Raw genomic sequence first — 25230 nt, forward strand, 5'->3', positions numbered from 1 at the left:
AACAGTGACCAGGAACCATGTCTACAAATGGCTGATCTATTTCGATATGAGCTTAATTAATGCTGCATATGAAACTCCAAATGTCACAGTTCAGGAGTTTTAAATGTTTAATTATTACACTGACTTCTAAAATAAAATCTAAACTTAATGAATGTATTAAATTCTTTTAAAATAAATTCATTTTTTAGGAGAAAGGGGTTTTTATAAAATCACTCTAAAAATTATTTTAGCATGTGGATGAGAACTCTATGAAAATGCCACAAATGATATGTAATGTCAACATGACAACTTGAGCTTGCAGGGAAGAGTTGGGCTGCCCAGTTATGATGGCTGCTCATGCAGTCCAAGCCGCTATTTGATGAAGTTGGAGATTAGGAGCTGGGGCTGGGGCTGGTACTCCACCAGGATATCATGGGGCAAGTTGATCTGGTCACATTCAAGTCTGTCCAGGAGTGTCACACAGACCGCAGCAGCTGGGAGGGCAAGCAACACCTTTACTGAACAAATGGGCTCATCTTTTGTGTAGAAACATTAGCCAAACATCCCAATGTCCCTAACACACGTACTTTGGGTTATTTTCTCTGTCATGTGGACGCAACCCAGGGACCTCTCTAGCCTTCTGTATCACCCATATTTCTATGGACTCTCACCAAACACCCCATCTAAATAAGTGAATGGAAATAATTTTAAGTGTTCTCTGTTCTCCTTGTCTCTACAATTGGCTAGATTAAAGGAAAGCTTGTCAAGAACAAGGAGAGATCATTGCCATTCAAGACACACAGAGCTCCAGTTTCCTATCCTATTCCCAGTTAGATGAGGCTCTTCTGATTTGAGGATATAACTGCAGGGCTGGCCATTATTCCTAGATGACATTCAACATCTTGGTGCAATGTTTAGTTTGCCTGCTGCAGTCTGGCTGAAGATTAAAGTAAATATAAAAGCTATGAATATGAATAAATAAATAAATAATAACAAAAGCTATGAATGCAGACCTAAGGAAATAGCAATAAAGGTGAGTATGAGCCCTCATGAAATTTGAGAAGAAAAATATTAAAGGAAATGCTTAAGTAGGAGAATCAACTCCATGAAGGAGCAAATTTATTAGCATTTAGTTTCTAAAGAGTGGGAATAAAATCCTAAGATAGATGCGGAAGTAGGGAAAAAGAACAGACACCTTTTGCTAAAAAACAACCCTGAAACTCTTGTGAAAAGTCACCATGATGGTAATGTCTTTGGTTTGTTTCATCAAGGAGAACCAGAGAGCGAAAACGGGTCTCCTACAAATTCTTTATTGTCAGTTTCACATGAAGTCTTTGATTGCAAGCAATGTGGTCATACACAATGAAATCGGTGTCAAGCAATTTGAACTGATAGTGTAATCATCTCTATCTTCATCTGCGGCATTTTAGAAAAGGATTTCAGGGTTGATGGGATGAGATGTGGCTATGTTAACAAGCTTTGAGGGCATGGAGATAAAGTTGGGCTGGAGTGTTATATTTATTTCTTTAACCTCCCCACTATTTCAGACTTCTTTATAAGATCTGGGTTTGGAAAGGAGAAATGAATTGTATTTATAAAAATAGATGCTGTCTTTTCAGTTTCGCTGAGCTCTTGCTATCTGCCAGGTATTTACGAAGCCACTTAGTCCTTACAGCTGTACCATGAGCTAGCTATTATTTTTATCCCCTTTTGACAGATGATGAAATGAGGGCTTAGGGAGGTCAAACACATGGCCCAGTCAGTATGCACAGCTAGTAAATAGCCATCCAATTCCCAGCTTCCTAAACTGCTAAGAAGAGTTACCTCCCTTCCATCCACCTGTCACCTGAGCGCCATGGCACGTGGTGAACCATTAGGCAGACCTGCCCTGACCCATCGGTCAAACGAACCCTCTTGTTCAGGGACGTGAAAAGGAATGGAAATATGCGACTTGAGCTGAGCCAAATATTTCATCACCAGGGACCCTCTTTATTCACAACTCACTTAGTTGTAAAGCAACTTGGCTGGACGGGTAAACAAGCAAATGGAAGGGCTAGAAAATTCCCCAGCTTTTCAAGTTAATGATCAGCAAGCTTGTGGTGGAGCCTGGCCTGGGCTGGCGGCTGCAAGGAAAGGCTGCAAGCTTTTCTCTAATCCTTCCCTTGGAAGAGGGATGAAAGGAAACCGCGCTCTGTAGCTTTCAGAGTGGGAGCTGACTAAACATTTTATCTGGAGATTTCAAGGGTGATGCCAGAGATGGGAAAGAACAGGGCAGTGGTGTTTTCTCGACCCCAAAGGCCCCATTAACAAGCAGCACATAACAATCTTGTCACCTGAAATTACTGTTTCCATGAGCAATGAAAGGGGATTAATTGCCCAAAACAAGTTGTCAAAATCAAGTCTGACAACTTTACTACCAGAATCCTCAGACTGGGCAGGAAGGGTGGCTCCTGTGGAGGGACACTTGGTGTCCTGGCTGTCACCGACGAGGTGGTCAGCTAACTGACGTCAGCTCTGCAATGTGCTGGGGACACACCCCAGTACAAACACGGAGCTCAGGCCTCAGCGGCACTGGGAACTCTCAGCAATTGTCAGCTCTTTGGCATCATTTGTGGTCCCTTTGAGAATCTGATGAAAGTTGTGTATTTTTGTGACTCTCTTTTCACAAAACTATATACACACACACATATTTGTGTATAATTTCAGAGGGTTCCGGGCCCCTGAAGCCCACCCATGAATCCTTAGGAGTCCATGGCCCTCTGCTTTCATCCCAACTTTCTGAGTGGACTTCTAGGAAAATTTCCCATAAGCTGTAGGCAAAGACAGCAAGGCCCGCCACAGATTCCTCCGTGGACAACAGAGCTCAGACAGGCTGGGCCTCGGAAAGGGGCAAAGCAGCCAGGCTCGCTCGGGCCTTCCCAGCCTGCTCTGTGCCAGCTCCTCTTCCACTCCTGGCCCTTTCCATGGCCCCCTTCACTCCTCACGCTTTGAGTTCATCAGGCAGACCCGTGTTTGCTCCCTGTACGCCTGGTGCAAATCGTAGGAGTCTCGACAACCTAGAGCCTTCACACTGCCTCTGTCTCCCCTCAATCTGTCGTCCGTGAATCAACAACTAAGTGGAGAAAATTCATATTCAAAGCGGCTGGTCAAAGCTAAGCAGCCTAGAAACAATTTGTTCTTCTCAATTGGTGTCTCTCAGAATGTGCTCCACCGGTTGCCTCCATCCAAACCGGAGCTCCTTAGTAATGCAGACCCAGGCTCTGTCCCTGATATGCAGAGTTAGGGGGAGAGGTGGAGAGGCCAGTGAGTCTGCATTTTAGTTTTTTATTTTTACCCTCACCTAAGGATACGTTTATTGATGAGAGAGAGAGAGAGAGAGACAGAGACAGAGAGAGACAGAGACAGAGACAGACATCAGTCATTTGCCTCCCATGTATACCTAACCGGGGATCAAACCCTCAGCCTTTTAGTGTATAGGACAGTGCTCCAACCAACTGAGCCAGGGTGTGAATCTGCATTTAAAAAATCTTCCCAGTTAAGTTATTTGCATACAGTAGGGCCTTGACTTACGAGTGTCCAGAGTGTCCGACTAAACTAACGAGTTTTTTGAGATACCAGCTGTCTCTAGGCTGATTTTTTGCATTGAGTTGATAGAGTAATTTGAGTTAACGAGCTCCTTAACGAGCTGTCTCGGAACGAATTAAACTCGTAAGTCAAGGCCCCACTGTATTAATATTTGAGAACTATTGCTTTAAAGATGTTAAACTCTATCCTGAATCAAATCAAGTTACAACAAATGTGCAAACCTGGACCCTAGTACTTTAGGCTTCCAAAGAAATGCAGAATTAGACAGAACCAAGATTTAGCGTTAAGTCTATCAAGAATCATATCTTTTATAAAAGTGTTATTGAGTACATTGTCCACTATCATATGGATGATAATTTAACTTAAGTTTAAGTTTTGAATAAAGTTTTTATGGTAAACCTCAAATGCTTTTTTATTTTATTAGATAATGAATGTTGTGTAACTCAATGTGTTTCCATTTTCAACTTGGCCTCCAGAAAACTCAAAACTAAATAGAAGTCTTTAGAGTTAGAATTGCACTCCCAGGTAGCCTCTTTGGTATTGAGAAATACCCAGCTATTCCCTTAAATATGTGCTTTTTATTCTCCTTACCTTGCTTAAGTTATAGTATACATTCATCTTTTATTGCTTCTGCTAATGCCTTTTAAAAAGAAGCGTATGAGTAATCTGTCGCTAGATAAAATATGCTGCTCTTTCACATTTTATGGGATAGTGGAGGGAGAGGGGGTGAGGAGACAGGAGGTCTTGTTCTAGTCCACCAGTTTCGACCTAGCTGTGTTTCTTCAGGCAGGTTACCTACACTCTTTAGGCCCCATTTCACGCTCAGAGAAAGGAGCAGGTGATCTCTCTCCCAAGTCCACACGCTCAGCTTATGTCTCACATCATCTAGTTGGTGTGAGGACTATGAGGTTCACCTGCAACCTTGGGGACTTGACCTCTACTGGATGCTGGACCCCCAACCAGAAGTGTGTCAGGATGGCCAGAGGATGGAGCCTGGTGTGCTGGGGGTGGGGGTTCCAGTCGGGGCGCCCAGGATGCCTCCCTGGGGCAGAGCAGGGGAGGGGTGGGTCAAAGGTAATGCCAACCCCACAAAGGGCTGAGCTGTGGCCCTAAATGTTTCTCTAATGGGTGATGGGTTGGTAATGGGCAGGGAGGACTAGAATAGAGGCAAGAGAATAGAATGAAAAGGAATCAAATAAAACTATAGATGCTGATCTTGATTAAAAATATGTAAAACCCAAGAAAGTAAGAAGAAACCATTCTGTTAAATGTTGTCTTTGTAAAAGCAGTAAATGAATGACTAGCCATTTATACCTGATTTCCCAGATATAATGACTGATTATCTTGGCAAAATAACCGCTATGCATACTAAGGAATACATATCAATTTAACGCTTTGATTCCAACACTAACCCTCTGGGTATATGCTTAGCCCTTAGGGTTTGTTTGCTAAAGTAGCACAACCCTCTGTTCAAAACCTTTAAAATAGAAACATCTGCTGTTGTTGTGATTATGAACAGAGACTATGAACCCGTGTATGCATGGGAGGCTGCTGGGAAGAGGGGCCTCCAGTGGGACAGAGCTGGTTCAAACTCCAGCTCAGCTACTCTGTAACTGTGAGACCCCCTCTGAGCCGCAGTTTCTTGTTCTCTGATGAGGGTGAAGAAAGCTGCAGTTGGTTGCCTCACACTCTTGTGTAATAACATTTCGAAACCCCGATTTTCCTCCACTTTAGAGGTAAGGAACGCTCCAGGCCCAGACTGGATAGAATCCTTTTTACTTTATCAGTGATCACCGTGCAGTGCCTAAAGCCCAATATCCTTCATTGCTGGGACCAGCACAAGAACATAAAATGGAATTAAAGCACGATTTTGCTCCCTTTCATTGAAATGTAATGAAGTCATATTAGGAAGTCTGAATGTGTCCCCGAGTTACCAGCGTCTGTCAAAAGAAATAACACTGAATTCTTCCTTTGCCCTAAAGAAAAACCACCGTGAGTGCTGTGAACTCCAGAGACAAAGAGGATTTAAGCAGAACCTAATCTCAGATAAATATTAGGTTTCATATAGTGCCATGCAAGCAAGTGTGTGTCAGAAGGCAGCACTGTCTTTTAAAAATGGATACAGATTGGACATACTTATCACAAGCTCACAGTGCAGGACTACCATCTTTAATCAGAATGTCAGGGGTGTCATTAAAGTAGATTTTGCTCTAAGAGAGGGGCAGATGTATGTGTGCACCTTATAAAATCACAGGTGAATGCATTTATGCAGCATTGCACAGGGGGTTTCCAGTATTCTGGAGGTGCAGCCATTCAGGGTAGAATAATTTCATGAATGCCACTGTTTCCCTTCCTGAATCTTTGTTAATGCAGCATTGGACCCCACTATTCTTTTCAGGATAATGAGATCAGGATAACACGTTTCAAGCAATTTGTCCACCTATGAAATAGCAAGAGACTCATGGGTACAGAGAAAGCAGAAATATCATTGGAATTTTCCAGAAAAAGGGAGGTTTAAACTTAAGGCTTTGTCTGTTCCTATTTGGACAGATGAGAGGCACTCCATAATCCTTGAGACAATTCCAAGCCCCTGGTGAGGCTGGGGACTGAAGGAACCAGTTGAATTGGCTATAGTCATTTTCCATGGTAAATAAGTGTTGAGTAGCCACTCTTTTCATTTGTTTGTTTGATCATTTAGCAAATATTTACTGAATGTCCACATGGCAGATATCATTCTAAGTGCTGGGGATCAAGCAAGAAAATGACAAACAACATCCCTGTTGTCGTGGTGCTTACATTGGAGGAGAGAGATGCTAAATACATACATTCATGCATTAATATAAGTAAAGTCATATGTAAGTGAATATATAAAGAAACTAAAGATATAGTCTATAGGGGCAATGCAGAGAAGTGAAGTAGAATGCCTGAGTAGAATGAATGTGAGTAGGTTTAGTTGAGGTAGTCACTCACGGCTTCTCTGATGAAGTGAGATGTATGTTGAATCCCTTATTAATTATAAAGATAAGAAGCGGGAATCCACATGGATCCAAGACCTCCTTGTCTCAGGTGGACACAAAAAGGTCCAAACTCAGTGAGTGACTCCTCTGAGTTAGGACAATGGGGTCTCTAGAAGACCTTTGTTTCAATAATAAGTTGTTATTTATAAAGTAAAACCATTAGCCATCATCACTTTAGTATGAAGTCAGATTGGGGTCAGTCAGCTGGTAGTGGTAAAGGGACAGAAAGGCCATTCAAAAGGCTGCCTGGAGAGACAGGGTCGGTTGAGCCATTACTACAGTGGGAGTGAGATGGGGATGAGGAACAGGCCTGGGAGGCCAGCTCAGCCGGGCCCTGAGCTTGGTGCCAGGTGAGAAATAGTTCCCCATGTGGCTTACCATTGGGATAGCCTCTCCAACTTCCTCTATGCTAAAACAGTTGCTTGTGAAGGCTCCCTCAGCCCTTCCCCTGAGCAAGCTTTTCTAACTCACACAGAGCTTTCCCACGCTTCACACTGTGGGGGAAGCATCTTATGAAGCGATGAAAGATTGGGACACGGTAGCATCATATGCATGTGGCTTTTGTCTATGTCAGTGGTTCTCAACCTTGGCTGCACATTAGAATCACCTGGGAATCTTTTTAAAATCCTGATTTCTGGGCCTCGTCCTCCGGAAATTGTTTTTTTGTTACTAATGTTGTGGCCCCACCCCATAACAAAGAAACAGACTTTCCGGAGGATGAGGAGTTTAAAAAGATTCCCAGGTGATTCTAATGTGCAGCCAAGGTTGAGAACCACTGGTCTAAGTTCTTGGGGCAGTGTACCAAGAATTCAGCTTTCAAATCTGTGGAGTTTTCACCACAAAGAAACTCAGATAGAAACACTCCAAAGAACTGCAGAATTACAGAGGTACAGGCAGCCTTCCGTGCGAATGTTGGCAGCCCAGAGGGCTCTGCTCAACGACACGGCTGCAGCCGTGGCCTGCCGAGGGCTGTGGGCAGGCGGAAGTCAGCTACCAACAGCAGCAGAGAAAGAAAACTGCCGCGGGCAGCAGGAACGACAGCAAGCAGACAGGAAAGAGTCCAGGAGGGGCCTGCAGGTGGCAGAGAGCAAGGCCAAGGACTTGCAGCAAGGTCAGAAAAATCCCCATAACAGATAATTCCTCTGAGATTTTGGCAACATTTTCTAAGAGAGACAGACCTGGCTCCAAGGGTTCACAAGCCTGAACTCTCCTTGGCTGTCAATTCGTGCCTCTTCAGAAAGAACTGAAGGTCATCACCACACTTATATCAGGATAGCATGTTTGTACTTAGGTATTTTATGTTTAACTAAACTAGTTCCTAAATTCTGCTCATTTGCATATTGGTGGAGCTGTGACTCAAGCACCCACTTGTTGTTTCTATAATAAAGACATGTGAAGAGCATTTCCTGTAACCGAAGTACCTTAATCCAGGTGTTCCTGTAGGCTGTGTGCTAATCGGGCTGCTCTTAGGCAAGGGCAAGCTGCCCCAGCTGGGGTTCCCGCTCTCACTAACGGGTGCAGAGAAAATCAGATGCGATTGTTTCTCTGAAAGGGGCTTTAATGATGACCTTCGAAAGAGGACAAGGATGCATTTGCATCTTCAACCTAAATAGCACAAAGATTGGCTTGTACGCGTACTCTGAGAGATGGAAGTAATTAAGGATAGTGGTTCTACAAATTAATCTCTTCTTCTGAATTATAAAGTCTTTCTAAATGTAATTTTAGAAAAGGTACCACATACATTTTGTTTGTACTTTTGTATATTCATATTGATTGACTGTAAGGATGAATACTGAAATTAAAATTCCAGTGCGATCGAATGAAGCATTGTGGAGCTCTAACTCTTTACTGGGTTTCTTTTCTGGGCGCCAGGACAGGAGTCTCTCCATGTGTTTCTGCCAGTTTCACCAGCCCCTCCTCCTTAGTTGCCTTTGCTGGATCTCCCTCCCCTCCCTTAACTTCTAACCAAGGACCTTTTCTCATCTGTTTCTATACTCATTCTCGTTGTCATCTCATCGGTTGCATGGCTTTAATTGCCAGCTATATGCTGTCAATTTACAATTTTACTTCTCCAGCCCAAACTTCTTGCCTAAACTCTAGACCAGTGATGGCGAACCTTTTGAGCTCAGCGTGTCAGCATTTTGAAAAACCCTAACTTAACTCTGGTGCCGGGTCACATATAGAAATTTTTTTGATATTTGCAACCATAGTAAAACAAAGATTTATATTTTTGATATTTATTTTATATATTTAAATGCCATTTAACAAAGAAAAATTAACCAAAAAAATGTCATAGGTTCGCCATCACTGCTCTAGACTCATAAATCCATCTGCTTGCTTAGCCTCCATTTGATGTCTACAGCCCCAAATCCTCACCTAATTTTCTCTCTCCCAACTAATTACAACTCCATCCTTCCAGATGTTTGGGCTAAAAACCTGGATATCATTCGTAAGTCCTGTCTTTTTCTCAACATTCACATTGCATTGTCAACAAATTTCTTTAGTTTGCCTTCAGATGTACCTAGACTTAGGCTACACACCACCTCCACTGCCCTCACCCTGGCCTGCTGCATTTGCCCTCGTATTCTCCTCCCTGCCTCTGCCCTTCATCCCAAAAGGCTCTTCCTAACCTAGCAGGCAGTGTGGTCCTGTTAAAACCTAAGTCCTGCCGAAACCGGTTTGGCTCAGTGGATAGAGCGTTGGCCTGCAGACTGAAACGTTCCAGGTTCGATTCCGGTACCTGGGTTGCAGGCACATCCCCAGTGGGAGATGTGCAGGAGGCAGCTGATCGATGTTTCTCTCTCATCGATGTTTCTAACTCTCTATCTCTCTCCCTTCCTCTCTGTAAAAAAATCAATAAAATATATATAAAAAAATCACACAAAAAACCCTAAGTCCTACCTAGCCACTTCTCTCTTCAAAGCCCTCCAATGACTTACCATGTTGCTCAGAGTGAAAGTCACACTCCTCCCAGTGACCACACCCCCTGCACCTGCCATCTCCGCCACTCTCCACTGCTGTCCCTCCCCTCCGGCCTCACTGGCCTCCTAGTTCCTCCCACACCCCTGCATGCTCCTGCCACGTGCCTTAAATTTGCGTTTCCCAGACTGCTCTTTACCTTATGTCCACATGGCATTCTCTAAAATGGCACATTCCCCGTGCATCCTTCCCTGACCATAACACTTAAAATGATGGTTTCCTCCCTATTTTGGCCATCCTTGTTCCTTTCCCTGCCTTGTTTTAGCCATAGCACTCTTCAGCATCTGATGTGTCACTGAGTTATTAGACATTAGTCTTTGTTGTTCGTCTCTCTCACTAGGTTCCATAAGTGGAGATTTTATCTGTGGTGTCCACCGCTATATACTCAGGGCTTGAGCACTCAAGCCACTTGCTGATGCACAGAAGAAACTCCTTTGTCTAGGAAGAAAATGATCGAGATAAATCTTATCAGTCAAAATCTGATTTAAAAACCAGCCTTGTAATTGTGCCATGCACTCAGTAGACACACTATAAAACACATTTGAATCAATGACATATTTTATGGATATTTTTTTCTGGAAAAAAGATAGTCCCTGTGTGAAACGCAAAACTGTAAGTTCTAAAAAAAGTTGCTCCAACATTTTCTTGGACATCAAAACCATTATTTTAGATGGTGCTATTATGCTATAGATCTTAGGATTTCATAGTCAACTTAATAAAGAATACTTTATTCACTTTGCAGCTTTACTCTCATCCATCGAAAAATTTTTAAAAAATTAAATCTAAAAGATGGCTATGAAAATAATTAAAAATCAGAAAGAATAGTTATACTGACTAGTGCTCATGAAAGTTACGTTTTACTTCAATAAGTTTTCTTGGTGCTGGTCCAAGGTTGGTGTTTCTATTGGAATAATTTCACCGAAAATAAAAATACATGCTGCACCCGTTTGGTTTCTTAATATTATTCTCCACTAAAAGGGACAAGAACTTGCTGGAGAAATGGCTAATATCAGACCTGAGTCAAGGAAAATGCAACTGGTGCCTCAGCATCCTGTTGTGCCCGAAAGTGAGAAAATTCTCAAGAGCTAATAGGTTTACTCCAAAGGGACAAAAAAAGGGGGTGCAATAGAGAGGCCTCTTCCTGGCCAAATTTGGGATAATTTGAGTATCAAAAAAATAATGACAGATCCATTTATAACACATTGAATTGAACAAAATCCACAATACAACGACTCACCCCAACCAAAAAGAGAAAAAGAGATAAAGGCAGAAATGTGTGTGAGGATGTAAAGCTCGTCTTAAAGAAGAATGCTAGCTAATAAACGTAGGAGGAACAATGGAGTGAGAAAAACCATCATTTTGTAGCCCATGCTAAAATCATTGGGTAAAAAATGGCCGGGTTATAGGGTATTCACACAGTGCCAGATTATCTATCACCCCAGAGATTACTTGCTACTTACAAAGCGAGGACTTTAGCTTTTCAATGGCGTGAGATGGCAGTTACCACTTGAACCAAGTGATGCAACTCGAAATTACTAATAGTGGAACACCCTCACATTACATCTCCTTGATGCGGTGCAATGGAGAGCTTCCATTACTCGGAAGTGTTTTTGCCATACAATTGTATCTAATCAAGTCACTTGACCTCACTTCCACTTTACAAGAAAAATGCAGCCTAGAGGAGCAAGTGAAACCCCGTGGTGAACCACACAGGCAGATCTAGAACATTGGATATTCTACAAGATAACAGCCTGGACTAAAAAACACCCAAAAAACACACAAACCTACTGTCTTGAGAAAAAAGAAAAGTAAGGTGAATATTCTAGATGTAATAACTACAGAGATATAACAAGTAATATAATGTATAAAATTAATTTGATATTGGTTAAGGAAAAATTCTATAAAAGATATTTTAGAAACATTTAAATATGGGATGGATGTTAAGTCTTTTTATGAAACGTATTTAATTTTTTTTAGCCTTTTTTGTTTTGATATGGTATTGTGGTCATTAGGAGAATATTTTTATTCTTAGGAAATGATGCTGAGGTACAAGACTTAAGTGGCATGATATTTACAATTCATTTATAAATGATTCAGGAGCAAAGGCAAATAAGGGTGCTTTATACACACACACACACACACACACACACACACACACACACACATACATATATATATACACATACACATACATATATATGTATATATACATATATACACATATATACACATATATATATACACTTAGAGAGCATGCCCAAATGTGGCAAAATACTAAAAATTATTGAATCTTGGTAAAGAGCATATAGGTATCTATTAAGCTATTCTTTCAATTTTCTGTATTATTGAAATTTTTCAAAATAGAAAGTTGGAAAAAACAAAAATGCATGCAAATTAACTTTAAAAATGCACCACTATTCCACTCATTATTTTTGAAATATGTTATTTGTGTCATGTCTTGATAAATTAAATTGTAATAGAAAATAGCAGCCACTACCCAGATGAAGAAAGTGGAACTTTCTGTCACGTCCTAGCTACATAACCCACTGGCTGGTGACCTTGGGCAACTTGCTTTTGATCCTTAAGGCTTGGTTTCCTCATTTGCATGATGGGAATAACATCCTGCCCACTCACAAGACGTTGTGAGATAATCCATATTATAAACAATTGTAAGGCATGCATTCAACCTAAAGGACTCTATAGCTTTTTCTTCTCCTGCAGCGTGAAAGTAACTTTATAAAAGAAGAGACTTGCACCCTAGGCATTCATGAAGAACTTACCGTTCAGACCACAGAGTCTACACATGGCCGCCAACACTGTAGATTCCATCTCGATATTCCTGACAGCAGCTATATGTGCTCTCTTCAAATGGTCTACCTTTTTCTCTCTGGAAAGCTGCAAAGGGTTCCATCTAGTCGACCCTGGCCTGAAAGAGACAGAGAGCAGTGAGCAACCTGATGAGGACAGTGGCAGCGGCGCCACCAAGAGGCTTGCTGTCAGCTGAGTGCTCCGCAGCTGACTCTGACTCCTGGGCCTGTGCCCCAGGTAGGATAAACCCGCTGACCAAGTCTTCCTATCACTGGACCGGCAGCAAGGCTGTGCCCAACTCCAGTGTCTCCTGTGTAGAGAGTGGTCTCCACGGTGCTGAGTGCCCTAGCTCCAGGGCAGGTGGCCACGGCAACCAGCACTGTGCCCAGGGATAATGGAATTAGAAAATCATCATTTTGTAACCCAGGCTAAAATCACTGGGTAAAAGAGAGTTGGGTTACAAGATATTCACATAGTGCCAAATTGTCACTCCAGAGATTACTTGCTACTTTCAAAGAGGAAACGTTGAACCTGAGGGTCACTGAGAGATCTGCCCTTTGAGGAAAATCTCTGGTTGGCTCCCAGGACTGGGGGATGGCCCGGGGCCAGGAGCTGGGGGAGAAGAGACGTCGAACCTTAGTGATGCTCTGAGCTCCTTGAGGAGCAGGGCCATGGTTTGGACACTGCAGCTCTGCATCTACCCATCGTGACAATGGTACCAATGTGTCCACCTTCTTCTCCCCACACAGCTCTAAGCTGCCTGCACCCTTTGGTGATCACCTTTTCCCTTCTGTGATGCTCTCGGTGTTCATTTATCACTTAATCTCTCTTGTATCAATTAGTGGGGCTGGAAGGAGGTGGAAAAAATCTACCACTCTAACTCCTCCTCCACCCTGCAGGCTCTGGGAACAGACTTCTCCCCACCACACGCCCAAGGATGGCCTGGGTTGGAGCAGGGAGGCCAACAGCACTCTGTCACCATCATTATTTGCACAGTCCTCTGTTTGGCTTCCTTTCCTCGCTTTTAATCTTTCAGGCTACTTCCCCCCTGGCTGTCTGCTTCTCCTTGTCCCTTCCTCCTTAAGGCTGCCTGCCAACCCCTCTAATATAGTGTTCTTTAAGCAATTCCAACTCAGATGTCCCGGAAGCCAAGCAGGTGATGTCAGTGAGGTCTGCAGGACCTGAAGGGAGCCGCCGCCCTGCCCTTCATTGAATGCCAGCTGAGTGCTCCTTGGTGTCGGCTGGGCTTGCCAGGCTGCCATGCATTATTTAAAATTTTTTAATGCTATGGTATTTCAAGGAGCCCAAACTATGGATTTTCATGTGAAATTTCAAGAAATTATAAATGTTGGCAAAATAATTCACATTTTAAAAATTCTGTGCAGACCAAAGAAAATAGGGGCTCCAACGGGCTGTCATTTGTAAGATCTGCCTTATACCCACCCTTGACCCTCACAACAAAGCAGCCAAATCTATGACAGAGTGTTTCCACCTTATCACACCCAGCATGCCTCCTGTTTTATAATAATGGGTTATAAAATAAAATGTTACTAACCTGAAGTAACATTTACAGGTACTATAGCCTATATCCATATATAATTTTAAAATCCTATCTAATAAAAGAGAAACATGGTAATAAGCCATACGTCCGCTACCCTTCCCATTGGCTAATCAGGGTGATATGCAAATTAACTGCCAGCCAAGATGGCGGCCGGCAGCCAGGCACCTTTTGTTTAGCTTCAGTGATGGAGGACTCCAACGTTCCCTGCCTGCCGCTGCCGGCCTCTGAGCTTGCAGTTTGAAACATTGTTACAAATATAGAAGCTAAACAAAACCCCAGAAACCTGCTTTCAGCAGCCGAGGCCTCAGAGCTGGAGCCAGAGCTAAAGCTGGCCCAGAATAAAAAAAAAGAAAAAAGGAGCAGTTGGGAGCTTCAGTCACCTGCCAGCCTGAAAACATCCCTTAGCCTCTCACCCAGACTGGGCAGGCACCCCAGTGGGGACCCCCACCCTGAAGGGTGTGTGACCAGCTGCAAACAGCCATCATCCCCTCACCCAGGCTGGCCAGGCACCCCAGTGGGGACCCCCACCCTGACCCAGGACACCCTTCAGGGCAAACCAGCCAGCCCCCACCTGTGCACCAGGCCTCTATCCTATATAGTAAAAGGGTAATATGCCTCCCAGCACCAGGATCAGCAGAGCCTCGAGGCCTCCCGGCACCGGGATCAGTGTGACAGGGGGCAGCACCCAAACCCCCTGATCGGCCCTGCTGTGTGTGTGACAGGGGGCGGCGCCCCCCCCCCCCCCACAGGCCCTGCTCTGTGTGTGATGGGGTAGAGCCATAACCTCCCCATCAGCCCTGAGTGTGAGAGTGGCGGCGCCCCAACCCCCGGATATGCCCTGCTCTGTGGGTGATAGAGGGCGGTGCCCCAACCCCCTGATTGGCCCTGCTCTGTGCGTGACAGGGTACGGAGCCCCAACCCCCCTGATGGGCCCTACCCTGAGCATGACTGAGGGTGGCATCGCAACCTCCCGATCCGCCCTACTCTGTGCATGACAGGGAGCGGTGCCCCAACTCCCCGATTGGCCCTGCTCTGAGCCCGACCAGGGGCTGCACCTAGGGATTGGGCCTGCCCTCTGCCACCCGGGAGCAGGCCTAAGCCAGCAGGTCATTATCTCCCGAGGGGTCCCAGACTGCGAGAGGGCACAGGCCGGGCTGAGGGACCTCCCCTTCCCCCCCTTGCCCCCCGAGTGCACAAATTTTTGTGCACCAGGCCTCTAGTTGTAATATAATAGCCTAAGTTTGATCCAAAGAAAAATAATTTGAAATGAAATAATGTGTACTTGGTGAACATACTAAAACACAACCACACTACAATTTTTCTAGAATGCCCTCCAAGGAATGGTACCACCCCCGGTTAGATTCTTTCTTCTGGAACGAGCAGGGTCTGCCCTTGACACTTTATTCTCCTGGCTTTTCATCCCTTGTTATAAAAGCTACTTAGCAGTCACCTTCAATTCGTCCCTTAACTTGATTTGGGAACACTTTAATTGTCACTGAGAGAAAAATGGTTAACTTCGGTACCACCCATCCCTTTGGAATTCCTCCCCTAAATGTTTTCTGGGTCCCACTCTTTCCTGAGTACCAACCAGGTCACTTTGTGCTGTAGGTGATCGTACCCCAAAATGGCAGAAACACAGAATCAGCACACTCCCCTTCTCCCAGAGTCATCAATTGAAATGAAAGGCTTTAATAGAGAGAAGATTTTGCTAACATCATTAATTGCATTTTAGTATTCAATTTGTTCTTGGAGGATTTAACCCACTCTCAATACATAGTCACTATGGGTGTTTCTCTGCTGCTCGTTCTAGTCCTACGTTCCTCTGCTATAGGAAGTTAAAAAGGCTGTTTCAGTCCCTTTTTAAATCCCCAACTTTTAAATTTCTAAAGTGAAGGTTTTAATATAAATGATGGGTTTGAATAACAAAGAGTTGCTTTCGCAATTTATACATTCTTCTCACCTTCATAAAAATCATAGGTACACATCGTATGTCCAATGAGGGTTGGGAAGTTGGGAATTTCTCTGCTGCAGTTGAATAGTTCCTCCACCAGTTCCTTGTCAAGTTCAGTACTTCAGGTGACAACGTTGTCCAAGACAACCTGTTCAAATCTGGGCTTGAAGAAGGAGTCCACAGCTGTGTCTATTATTACAACAGACCCCGGTGCGACCCCCGGGATGCGGGAATAAATGAGTGGTTACTTTGACACAGAGTATGTAATCAATTCTGCCAACATTAATTAATGCTCATTGCTAATGGTTCTCCCTCTTTCCATCCTTGAAATTATTTTTTTTCCAAATGCAATTAAATAATAACATTCAGAACAGGCATTTGCATGTGCTGTCTTCCCGGATTCACATTTACAATGTGAAGGGGTTTAGATTTCAAGACAAACATGACTCTTGGACATGCAAATTAGAATTGGCCTTCAGGCTCAAATTTGAATAAATTAGGTCAGGAATAAACTAAATGAGCCTGCCAGCAAGTAGCTTGCCTAAAATGATGTGACTACTTGATATTTAATCTTCTCTGCATCTCCTTGATTACTGTAATTTCTTTGCATCTATATCACCCTTTCCTTCTGATTCTCCTCACATCATCCCCCTCCCCTCTCTGACCCCATGTAAATTGGGCCTCCTGGCTGACCTTCCAGGGCTACGAAGTCTGGCTTGCTCATGGGCCTTAGTAACTAAGTTACAGGGACTTGAGAAGCCATTTTCTGGACTGTTCTTCTCCCTGCTGAAATGCTCTTTTGTCCTCCCTACACCTTTTCATCAGACTAACACCAACTCATTCTTCAGGTATGGGCTTAAGTCACTTCCTTCCAAAGGTCTGAATTCAGGAGGGGGAACAGCGGGGATAAAAAGGCAACATAGGTTGGTGACAGTAAATTTCCCCAGGGCCAGCTTTTGACCTAGTCTTTGACCCATTCTGATTTCTGTTTAGAGCCAAAATAAGGGACTATACAATGGCAGTGCCCTAGACTCCTGTTCTAACATTCATCTCACTTTTTGTAATTACTCATTTGTTGCCTGTGGCCCTGATTAAACATAAGCTCTATAAAGTCAAGAGCATTGTTCACTGTTGTCTCCCCAGTTCTAGCGTTATGCCTATCGCATTATAGATACTCAATAAAAATGTATCAAATAAGCAAATGCTTCCATAGAGATGCCATAGGGCAGACATCTGCAAACTATAATCCATGGGCGAAATTCAGACCGTCTTTGTAAATAAAGTTTTCTTGGATCACAGCCACATTTGTTCATTACATGTTGTCTATGGTTGCTTCCATAATACAAAGCCTTAAGTACTTACTATCTGGCCTTCTGTTGAGCACAGCCATATAACTGGGTTTTTATAACTTTCAGTGTTGATCAACAGGGGGTTAATTTAGGAGATCCACCTAGGGACCCAAGATGGACTCTGATGAATGAGTTTTGGTGGGTCAGACACTTTTTACATAAGTCAAACAAGTGGCTCCTTGAATTATCTGAAATATCCTAGGAATAAGAAATGATTGAGAAGGAAGTTGAAAATGTGGGCATCAAAACGATGTCTTGCTAATATTTAGATGTGTTAAGACATGTGTATCCTAGTTAAAGTCTTTCAGAGGCCAAAAGAAAGGCATCCGGAAGGATAGCTCATCTGGCACTGATGCTCATATTCCCCTCTGTCGGGATGCATATCTACAGAAGTCCTTTCACTTTAGTCCCACCTTTGAGCGCCTAGGGTGGACTTTATTCCTGGACCACAGTTGTGGGAAGAGTCCAGTCTTTCTAATTATGTCTGTTTCTGGGGAAGCATGGCCCAGCCACCTGAAGCTCGGTGATACTGGACAAGTCATTCTCTAGTGTTTTGTTTGAGGATTTCTAAAGGTCCCTTCTTGCTCCAAAAATGTGTAGTTCTCAGACAAAAATCTCGGCCCTTTTTAGAATTTTCCTTCATTCTTGTCACTCTGTCAGCCAAACATTCCCATTACAATGCTCTGTCTGTATCTGCACATGGCGACATAGGAAAATGGCCCCTCTCATGATCTGCTCCTGAAGAAAAGCTTGAAAAAATAACTTGACCTCATCTCAAAGTGGAAGCATGAAGAAGGCCCTTCCCAGAGGCCTGACTAGCCAGGAGGCAGGGAGAGGGGAAGCTCTGGGAAGACTTGAAGAAGTTCTAGCTGGCCCTTCCCTAAAGGCCCAGGGTGGCCTGTTCTGGTGTGTTGATGAGGAAAAGAAGCAGCCAAGAAAAAGGATGCAGTCACCAGCATGAGCTAAAAACAATGTGTTCCTATGATGTGTGCTTACTTAGCTGACAAATAAGGCAATTAATAGTGATTATTTCTTGTTACTTGAAAGCACTTATTTCTGTCACTTACGAAATCTCTACACCTCAAAATTTACTGTAACCCTCAAAACTTTCTCTTATCCTGAAAACATATTCCTTAGCAATTCTTCCACTCTTCCCCATAAGAACACCTAAGTCCACTACAGTTTTCCATGGAGAGAAAAAAAAGGGAGATAAAAAGAAAATATTTCTGTAATTTCGTTAAATGCCCTCAAGCTGAGCTTCCTGACACTCCTTAGCCCATCTGGATTTCTGCTGGGTTTGGGGAATGTTGGTGTCTTTTGGCAGCTGCTTTTCAGGGAACAATCCCTGGGATTTAACAGTAGAAGTCAACCATCTCAACCTGTTCCCCCTGATGTACCCATTCTGATCATGGTGACATCACAGCGCTGGGCATGGTGCAGTAATTTGATGAGTTCATGCAGCATGATCGAAATGGAGGGGATCCCCATGCCATGCTGTTGAGAGAAAGGGAACGAACGTCACTCTACATCTCGCAAACTGATATATGCACAGGACATATTTTCTTTCTTCATTACAAGTTAACAGCCCTCAGAGAAATTTACATAATCAGTATGACTTTGCCAAAGCTGGGGAAACGTAAGTCAGCTCTAACTGACGCCTACATGACACGCTGATAGATGTGCCCATCTGTGAGGACCAGTGGGCGGCAGCTCCCTGCCAGGTAAGCTGAGTGCAGCCTGGTCGCCGGGAGCAGAAGGAGGGTGGCACGGTGTACTGGTGTGTCAGGGCAGTACCCCTGCTCGTCTCCCCTCTGGGCTCTTTACACTGAGCCTGCGAAATAGAGTTTTTTCCCAAGATTGACTTGATATCGAGGAAATACAAACTTGGCTGCCAGGGGATCAGTCCCTTTCCACCCCACTAAATGAAATGGTGAGTCCGCGGCATTGCTCTCAGTTGGCCTTGCTCGTTTGCTGCAAATTCTGTGCGAGCTCTGGAACATAGAGCAGACACGTGGGTTCCATCCAGATCCAGCAATGTAGAGTGGATAGTGAATGTGCAGCTGAGGGTAAATTGCGACAGGTCACAACCATAATCCCGGTTTTCCTCAGCATTTGGAACGGGACAGTCAATGTCACCAGAAGAGGGGCCAACAAGAGGATTTGGCAACTCCTGGTGATCAATATGTCCTACTAACTCTCCAGAACGATCCTTCATGTGGAATTTGCAGTGGCTGGAGCTGAGTTCGGAATCAGAGGCCATTTTATGCCTAGCCTAGCATCAGAGGGTCACGTGTGTTCTAGTTCTGCCCTTGGGCACAGAGACTTGGGTGCTGAAAGCACCAGGGTTATCTTGGCAGCAGGTGATGTCTGCCACTGATGGTCTCGTTAGCAAATCAGGAAAACCACTGCAGCCACTGGGGTGTCCTCACCTGAGTTCCCTCCCTCTCGTCATAAAGAATATTAAACGATGACAAATTTGAGCCTCTGAGGTTCCCATATTCGGTTTCCATGGAATATGCCCTGACTTCCAAAGGCATTGTAAGTCTCCTGGAGACACGAGTCAAACCTGAATTAATTTCTATGTCCAAGATGAACACGCGTGGGCTTTGGCACTGACTCTGCCACTAAAGAGCAAACTCTCTAAATCTCATTTGCTCAGCTGTACATTAAGCAACGAACCATTCTTTGATCTATTAGGTTCCTTCTAAATCAGATATGTGATAGGTTTATAATGATCACTTATTATGTGACATGGTAGCAAAATGACAAATGGGCTTGTGTGTTTCTGCTAAAGTCTCTCTCTCTGTCTCTGACACACACACACACAGACACACACACACACACACACACACACACACACACACACACACTCACCCCTCAGCTGCTGGAGAGAAAGACTTTTCAAAGGGGCCTAAATTGGAAATCCTCTGTATGCCTAGGGAGGCCCATTTCAAATTGCCTGACCTCTGGGCATGATCCATATTACTGCTGTTTTTATACCTTACTCTTAAGTTTTACTGCTTGTTTACAATAATTTCACAGTTTTAGAAACCTTATTTTTTGTCCTCACCCATTCATTGTGCAAGAAAAAAAATGACAGTTGTAGTCTAAATGTCAAACAAAAGTTAGTAAGACAACATTTGCCTAGATCAAACAATATTGAGTTTCCTTCCATTGTAGATATTCTATAGTTGTTGAATGAACAAATGAATTGATTCTCTCATTTGAGCCCAAAGCAAGTTTCAGGCATTCTTGACCCAGATGGGAGATGAACTTAGAGGCCCCCTGGGCATTGGGTAATTTTCCCTTCTTTACTCCAGGCTTTGGTCATCCATCCTTCCCTCGCCAGGTACTTAGAGTAATCAAGGATTGCTGGCTCTTCCCTGGTGCCGGAGTCACATATGATTCAGCTCCTTAGAATTGTCAGACTCTGCAGAGGACTCTTCCTTGTTCCCTAGCCTGGCTCTGCCCTCTATGAGGACTGCAGTGTCCAGCCGTGTGACAGACTTGAGCTATTGTTCCAGAATCCAGCCCTGTGGCAGAGACACACTTAGAAAGGCAAGCTCCATGCACACACATATCCATTGCCCTCTGGTGTGCCACCCTGAGTCCCAGAGGGAATGGTCCATGTGTTCCTTAAAACTGCAAGTTAATCCACTTCCATTTTGTCTTAGGACACTGTATGCCCGTAGCTGTCAGCATAGTCTAAATACAGGAGAGCAATTCACCGGAGCTCTGTGGAAACCCATGACCAGCTTTTCAGCCGGCTTATTGCAGTGTTAGACGGCAGCCTCAGGCAAGCCTGAAAATTGGCCCCTGTAAACTTAAAGCTCAAAATTCCCAAAGCTGGAGAAGGGACAGAGGAAAGGAAATTACTGGTGGCTTAATCGGTCACAAACTAAAGAAAGGAAGTGTGCTTTGAGGGTTTTTTCCCCTAATGTGAGTAGCTAAGTGGTAACTAATAAACTAACGTGACACAGAATGCTATGTTCTGCCCCTGGGACTTTTTCCAGCAAAGAATGTCACACCTGGAAACTTAATTTAATTGTGTGAGAAGGCGAAGCAATAGGGGAAAGAACCCCAGGCACAGAAGCTTCCTCTTTTTCTGTGAGCCCTGATGGCTGCCGGAGTGCAGGCCTGGAGTACTTACGCTGATGGAGAGCACGGGACCGATTTTGTACATACAGTATCTGTCCGTCCTGGCACAGATGTCCTTTATGTCCTCCCCGCTGTCCTGCAACCTGAGCTCCTTATGCACAAACAGTGCAAATGCTTTCATCCTGTTGGGGCTCCCACCAACGCAGACAAACTGCTGATAAAAAGTAGCAACCACCTGCCTTAATGACTGGGATCAGAACCAAGGGGCAGCTCTCAACGTTAATGATTTTACTTTATTTTTTAGTAACTTATCTAAGAGTATGTGTAGATGTTATGCGTTATGTTCGTGAGTTAACTAATTTGCATCGTTGACCTGTCATTAAGACACACAAGTTTTTGGGGCTTAATTAGTAAAGAAAAAGATCATCACGAAATCAAAGCAAGTGTTGCTTCTGTTCAAGTCGGTGTTTCCTGGTGTTTTAGTTCGCAGGGAACATGAGCGAGCTCCTCAGGTGACATCAGCAGCCTCCTGTTGGGCATTAGCAGGCCAAATGCTCGGTAAGTAAATACTGAGCATGGGGCATGCAAGTAACATAGCAAAAGGGGAACTATAAGGTATAGATATGTTTCTTCATCCCAAATCCCCACTCAGAAGTTTTTATTGTAAAATGTGCTATGTTCACGTAAAGCTTTACAAAAATAACCACATCAAAAATTTCTTCTCACTCAGAAGAAATTCTCCTGGAACAGGCCTTATTGTGGACTGGAAATCTCACTACAGTATTTCATCAGCTCCAGTAATTTGGTTTTGCTGTATTCACAATTTAACATCTCTGGAATTTCAACAGGCATGGCAGTCAAGAGTGTCACATCTAATAAAATATGGTTATAAAATTGTCTTAGAGGCACTTGTGTAATAGCCTATAAGGGATCCATGAGGGGTGGGAGTGGTGGATGTGGGAGAGGATCAGCATGGCCTCCCAGCAACACGGATGAGCTGCCAGCCTGGTGGGTACCAGGATGAGCAGCAGCAGGTGTCAGAGGCCCAAGGTAGCACAGCCATCAGGGCATCTAAGCTAAGTGGGGAGGTGCAGAGCCTGCAGAAGCTCAGTGACAGATAAGGCAGCACAGTGGTGAAGGGCCTGCCCTTGGAGATAAATCTGGCTTTGCACCCAAACCCATCACTGACTAAGCAGCCTGCTGAGTGTCACCCATGTCCTCTCTCTGTGCCTCCGATTGTCATCTCCAACGTAGAAAACACAGTGCCCTTTGGATGGTTTTGTAAGGAGAAAATAGGATCGACTATGGCAGAGGACGTTGTACAAAGCCAGGTGCCTTCTGAGCATTCGACAAATGGTAAGTACTACTTGTCATATCGTGTAGCAGTTTCCTGCCCTGCTCTTGAGCGGGCTTATTGTTTCTGTTTTGCAGAACTTAGTACAAAAGAAGCTGGTTCAAGTCCAGTGAGAAAAGGATTACTGGTGAGGGCACGCACAGGGAGAAAGAATATCTGTCTAAGGAAATACCGAACTGAGGTTGTAGAGTAGGCACCCCCATTCACAAATGACTTACTATGACTATTGGGTGGTCTGGTTACATGTTGTGTTCTGTTTCCATTTAGCAATATTCCAATTTCAACTATGGGATGTAATTATCCTTTTATCCGCCCTCTGCTTCCCTTCTATCCTCATTTTTGTCTTTTCTGTGGCTTCTGATGAGTTTCCCTGATGGGGCTTAAAGTTGGTAATGAACTGCAGTGGGAGTGAGCCATACAGGCTGGGTAGCAAAGAGAGTAAGACCATGGTCTAAAGTGAGTTTCTAAGATATTATTGATTACTTATAAAAAATTTTCCTTCTGTTGGTATGGACAATTAAGACTTAGCTCAAGTTCTAAGTACAAAGATGGTGTTTTTTTTGTTTTTTGTGTTTTTTCAAAATACAGTAGTTTGAAAATAACCTCATTGTGTAGTGCCAGTGAATGTAAATTACAACTATTCAGATTGACCATAAAACCAAAAACAGATGTTAGAATAGCTTACAGTTTGAATTCTTCTTTGAACTCTAGATATTGCTGTAATCAACAGGAATTTCTGAGTGCTTCTAGTGACATAAAGATGATAGGTATAGACAGAGCCTTTTCATTCTTGAAGCCTTACCCTTAAATCAGACTTACTAAATATCACCCCCAGCCACAATTTTAAGTCTGGCTGCCTTAATGAGAAGTAAAATACGGCTGAGGACCACCAACCAGCACTGACCTTAAGAGACGCTTACTGTGATTTACATCCAAACGAAATTATCGTTTGTCCTGGTTTCAACAAAGAAGATAAAAGTGCATTGGGAAGAAGTCTGAAGCATTACAAAAATGTGTTAAGTACTTTGCTATAGGCTGCCAGTATTAACTCACTTTCAAATATGCCTGCTATCTCAAAAGACTTACCTTTGCCATGTTGTTATTAACCTGGTCCTATTGCAGCTTGGGTATGATGTATGTTTACAAAGGAGTATAAACACTTCTAAACTGTGTATTATAGAGTGTTATAGGGTAATTCTTTTTCATGTTGCTTGAAATTTCTAGGGAGAGATTAGAGGTGATGATGGTAATTTTATAAAAGACATATTAGAGGTTGAGTTTGAGTAGATAAGGTCTAATGCTGCTCCACTATATTTTTTAAATTTTGATGCATCCCAGTCAGTATGACAAAGTCACCAAAGCTGCTTCTCCTTCTTGCTGGGAATGCAACTAAACTCTACTTCCCAGCCTCCTTTCCAATTAGAGAAGGCCATCTTCCTCAGTCCAGCCACTAGAATGTGAGCAAAAGTGATGGGTGCCGCTTCCAGTGCTAGCCCATCGAAAACTCCCATCGGTGATCCCACAGGTTGTCTTCTCCCGTCTGCTGGGTGGGTGTTGACACTCAGAGAAAATTTGCAAGTCACTGCGCAAAGGTGACAGAGCATCAAGATGGAAGGAGCCTGGGACCCTGAGTCATCAGTTGGAGGAAAGCCACATATCAACTGGGAACACCCATTTTTTTGTACTTGATATAAATAAGAAATAAACTTACATTGTGCTAAGCCACTGATATTTTGCAGTACCAGCTAGTGAAAACTTAAAGAATATAGCAAGAAAATAGAAATAATTGTCAAAATCTTTAAGGTTGAAGTTTTACACACCCACAGTTCTCCTTTCCTTGGAAGATAATGCTATTAATAATATGGATTAACTGTTAACTGATTAATAATGCGGATTAATTATTAACTGGTTAATAATATGGATTAACTGTTAACTGGCAAATAATGCAGATTAATTATTAACTGGTTAATAATCCGCATTACCAGTTAACAATTAAGCTGCATTATTAACCGGTTAACAGTTAATCCATATTATTAACTGGTTAATAGTTAATCTGCATTAATAATGTGGATTTTGTAATCAAAGAAAACACAATAATTTCAAGAGAAACATCAAAAGTACTTTATTCAAAGTAATGTCCATCGCTAGCTACACATTTCCTCCATCTTTCAGGTAATTTGTGGATACTGTCCCAATAGAACTTTTCTTGTTTTGAGGCAGACCATTCAGAGACCCAATTTTCTACTTCTTCGTATGTTTTGAAGTGCTGCTCAGAAAGTGGGTGTGCCATCAATTGGAACAAGTGATAATCTGAAGGAGCAAGGTCTGGTGAGTACAGTGGGTGGGTTAATACTTCCCAGGCAAGATCTTTTAACGTGTCTTTAACTGGTTTTCAAGTGTGTGATGGTGCGTCATCATGAAGCAAAATTACTTTGCGGTGTCTTCTGGCCCATTCTGGTCATTTTGCGATCAAAGTGTTGTTCAAATGGATTATATGTTGTTGGTAGCGATCAGTATTAACGGTTTCACCTGGTTTTAAAAGCTCATAA

The 25230-nt window shown here is 43.3% G+C and overlaps 1 protein-coding gene across 1 annotated transcript in view; it reads right to left on the reverse strand.

Annotated features, from left to right (window-relative positions):
- Positions 1-321: 321 nt before the first annotated feature.
- Positions 322-25230, reverse strand: part of UPP2 (uridine phosphorylase 2) — a 30174-nt gene continuing 5265 nt past the window's right edge. The window contains 6 exon segments of the mRNA XM_036319968.1: positions 322-473; positions 12341-12451; positions 12454-12486; positions 15890-16102; positions 18612-18723; positions 21380-21538. Of these exon segments, the coding sequence (XP_036175861.1) occupies positions 322-473; positions 12341-12451; positions 12454-12486; positions 15890-16102; positions 18612-18723; positions 21380-21538 (780 nt within the window).

This window comes from Myotis myotis, unplaced genomic scaffold (assembly GCF_014108235.1).
Source record: "Myotis myotis isolate mMyoMyo1 unplaced genomic scaffold, mMyoMyo1.p scaffold_m19_p_8, whole genome shotgun sequence".
Taxonomy (NCBI): Eukaryota; Metazoa; Chordata; class Mammalia; order Chiroptera; family Vespertilionidae; genus Myotis; species Myotis myotis.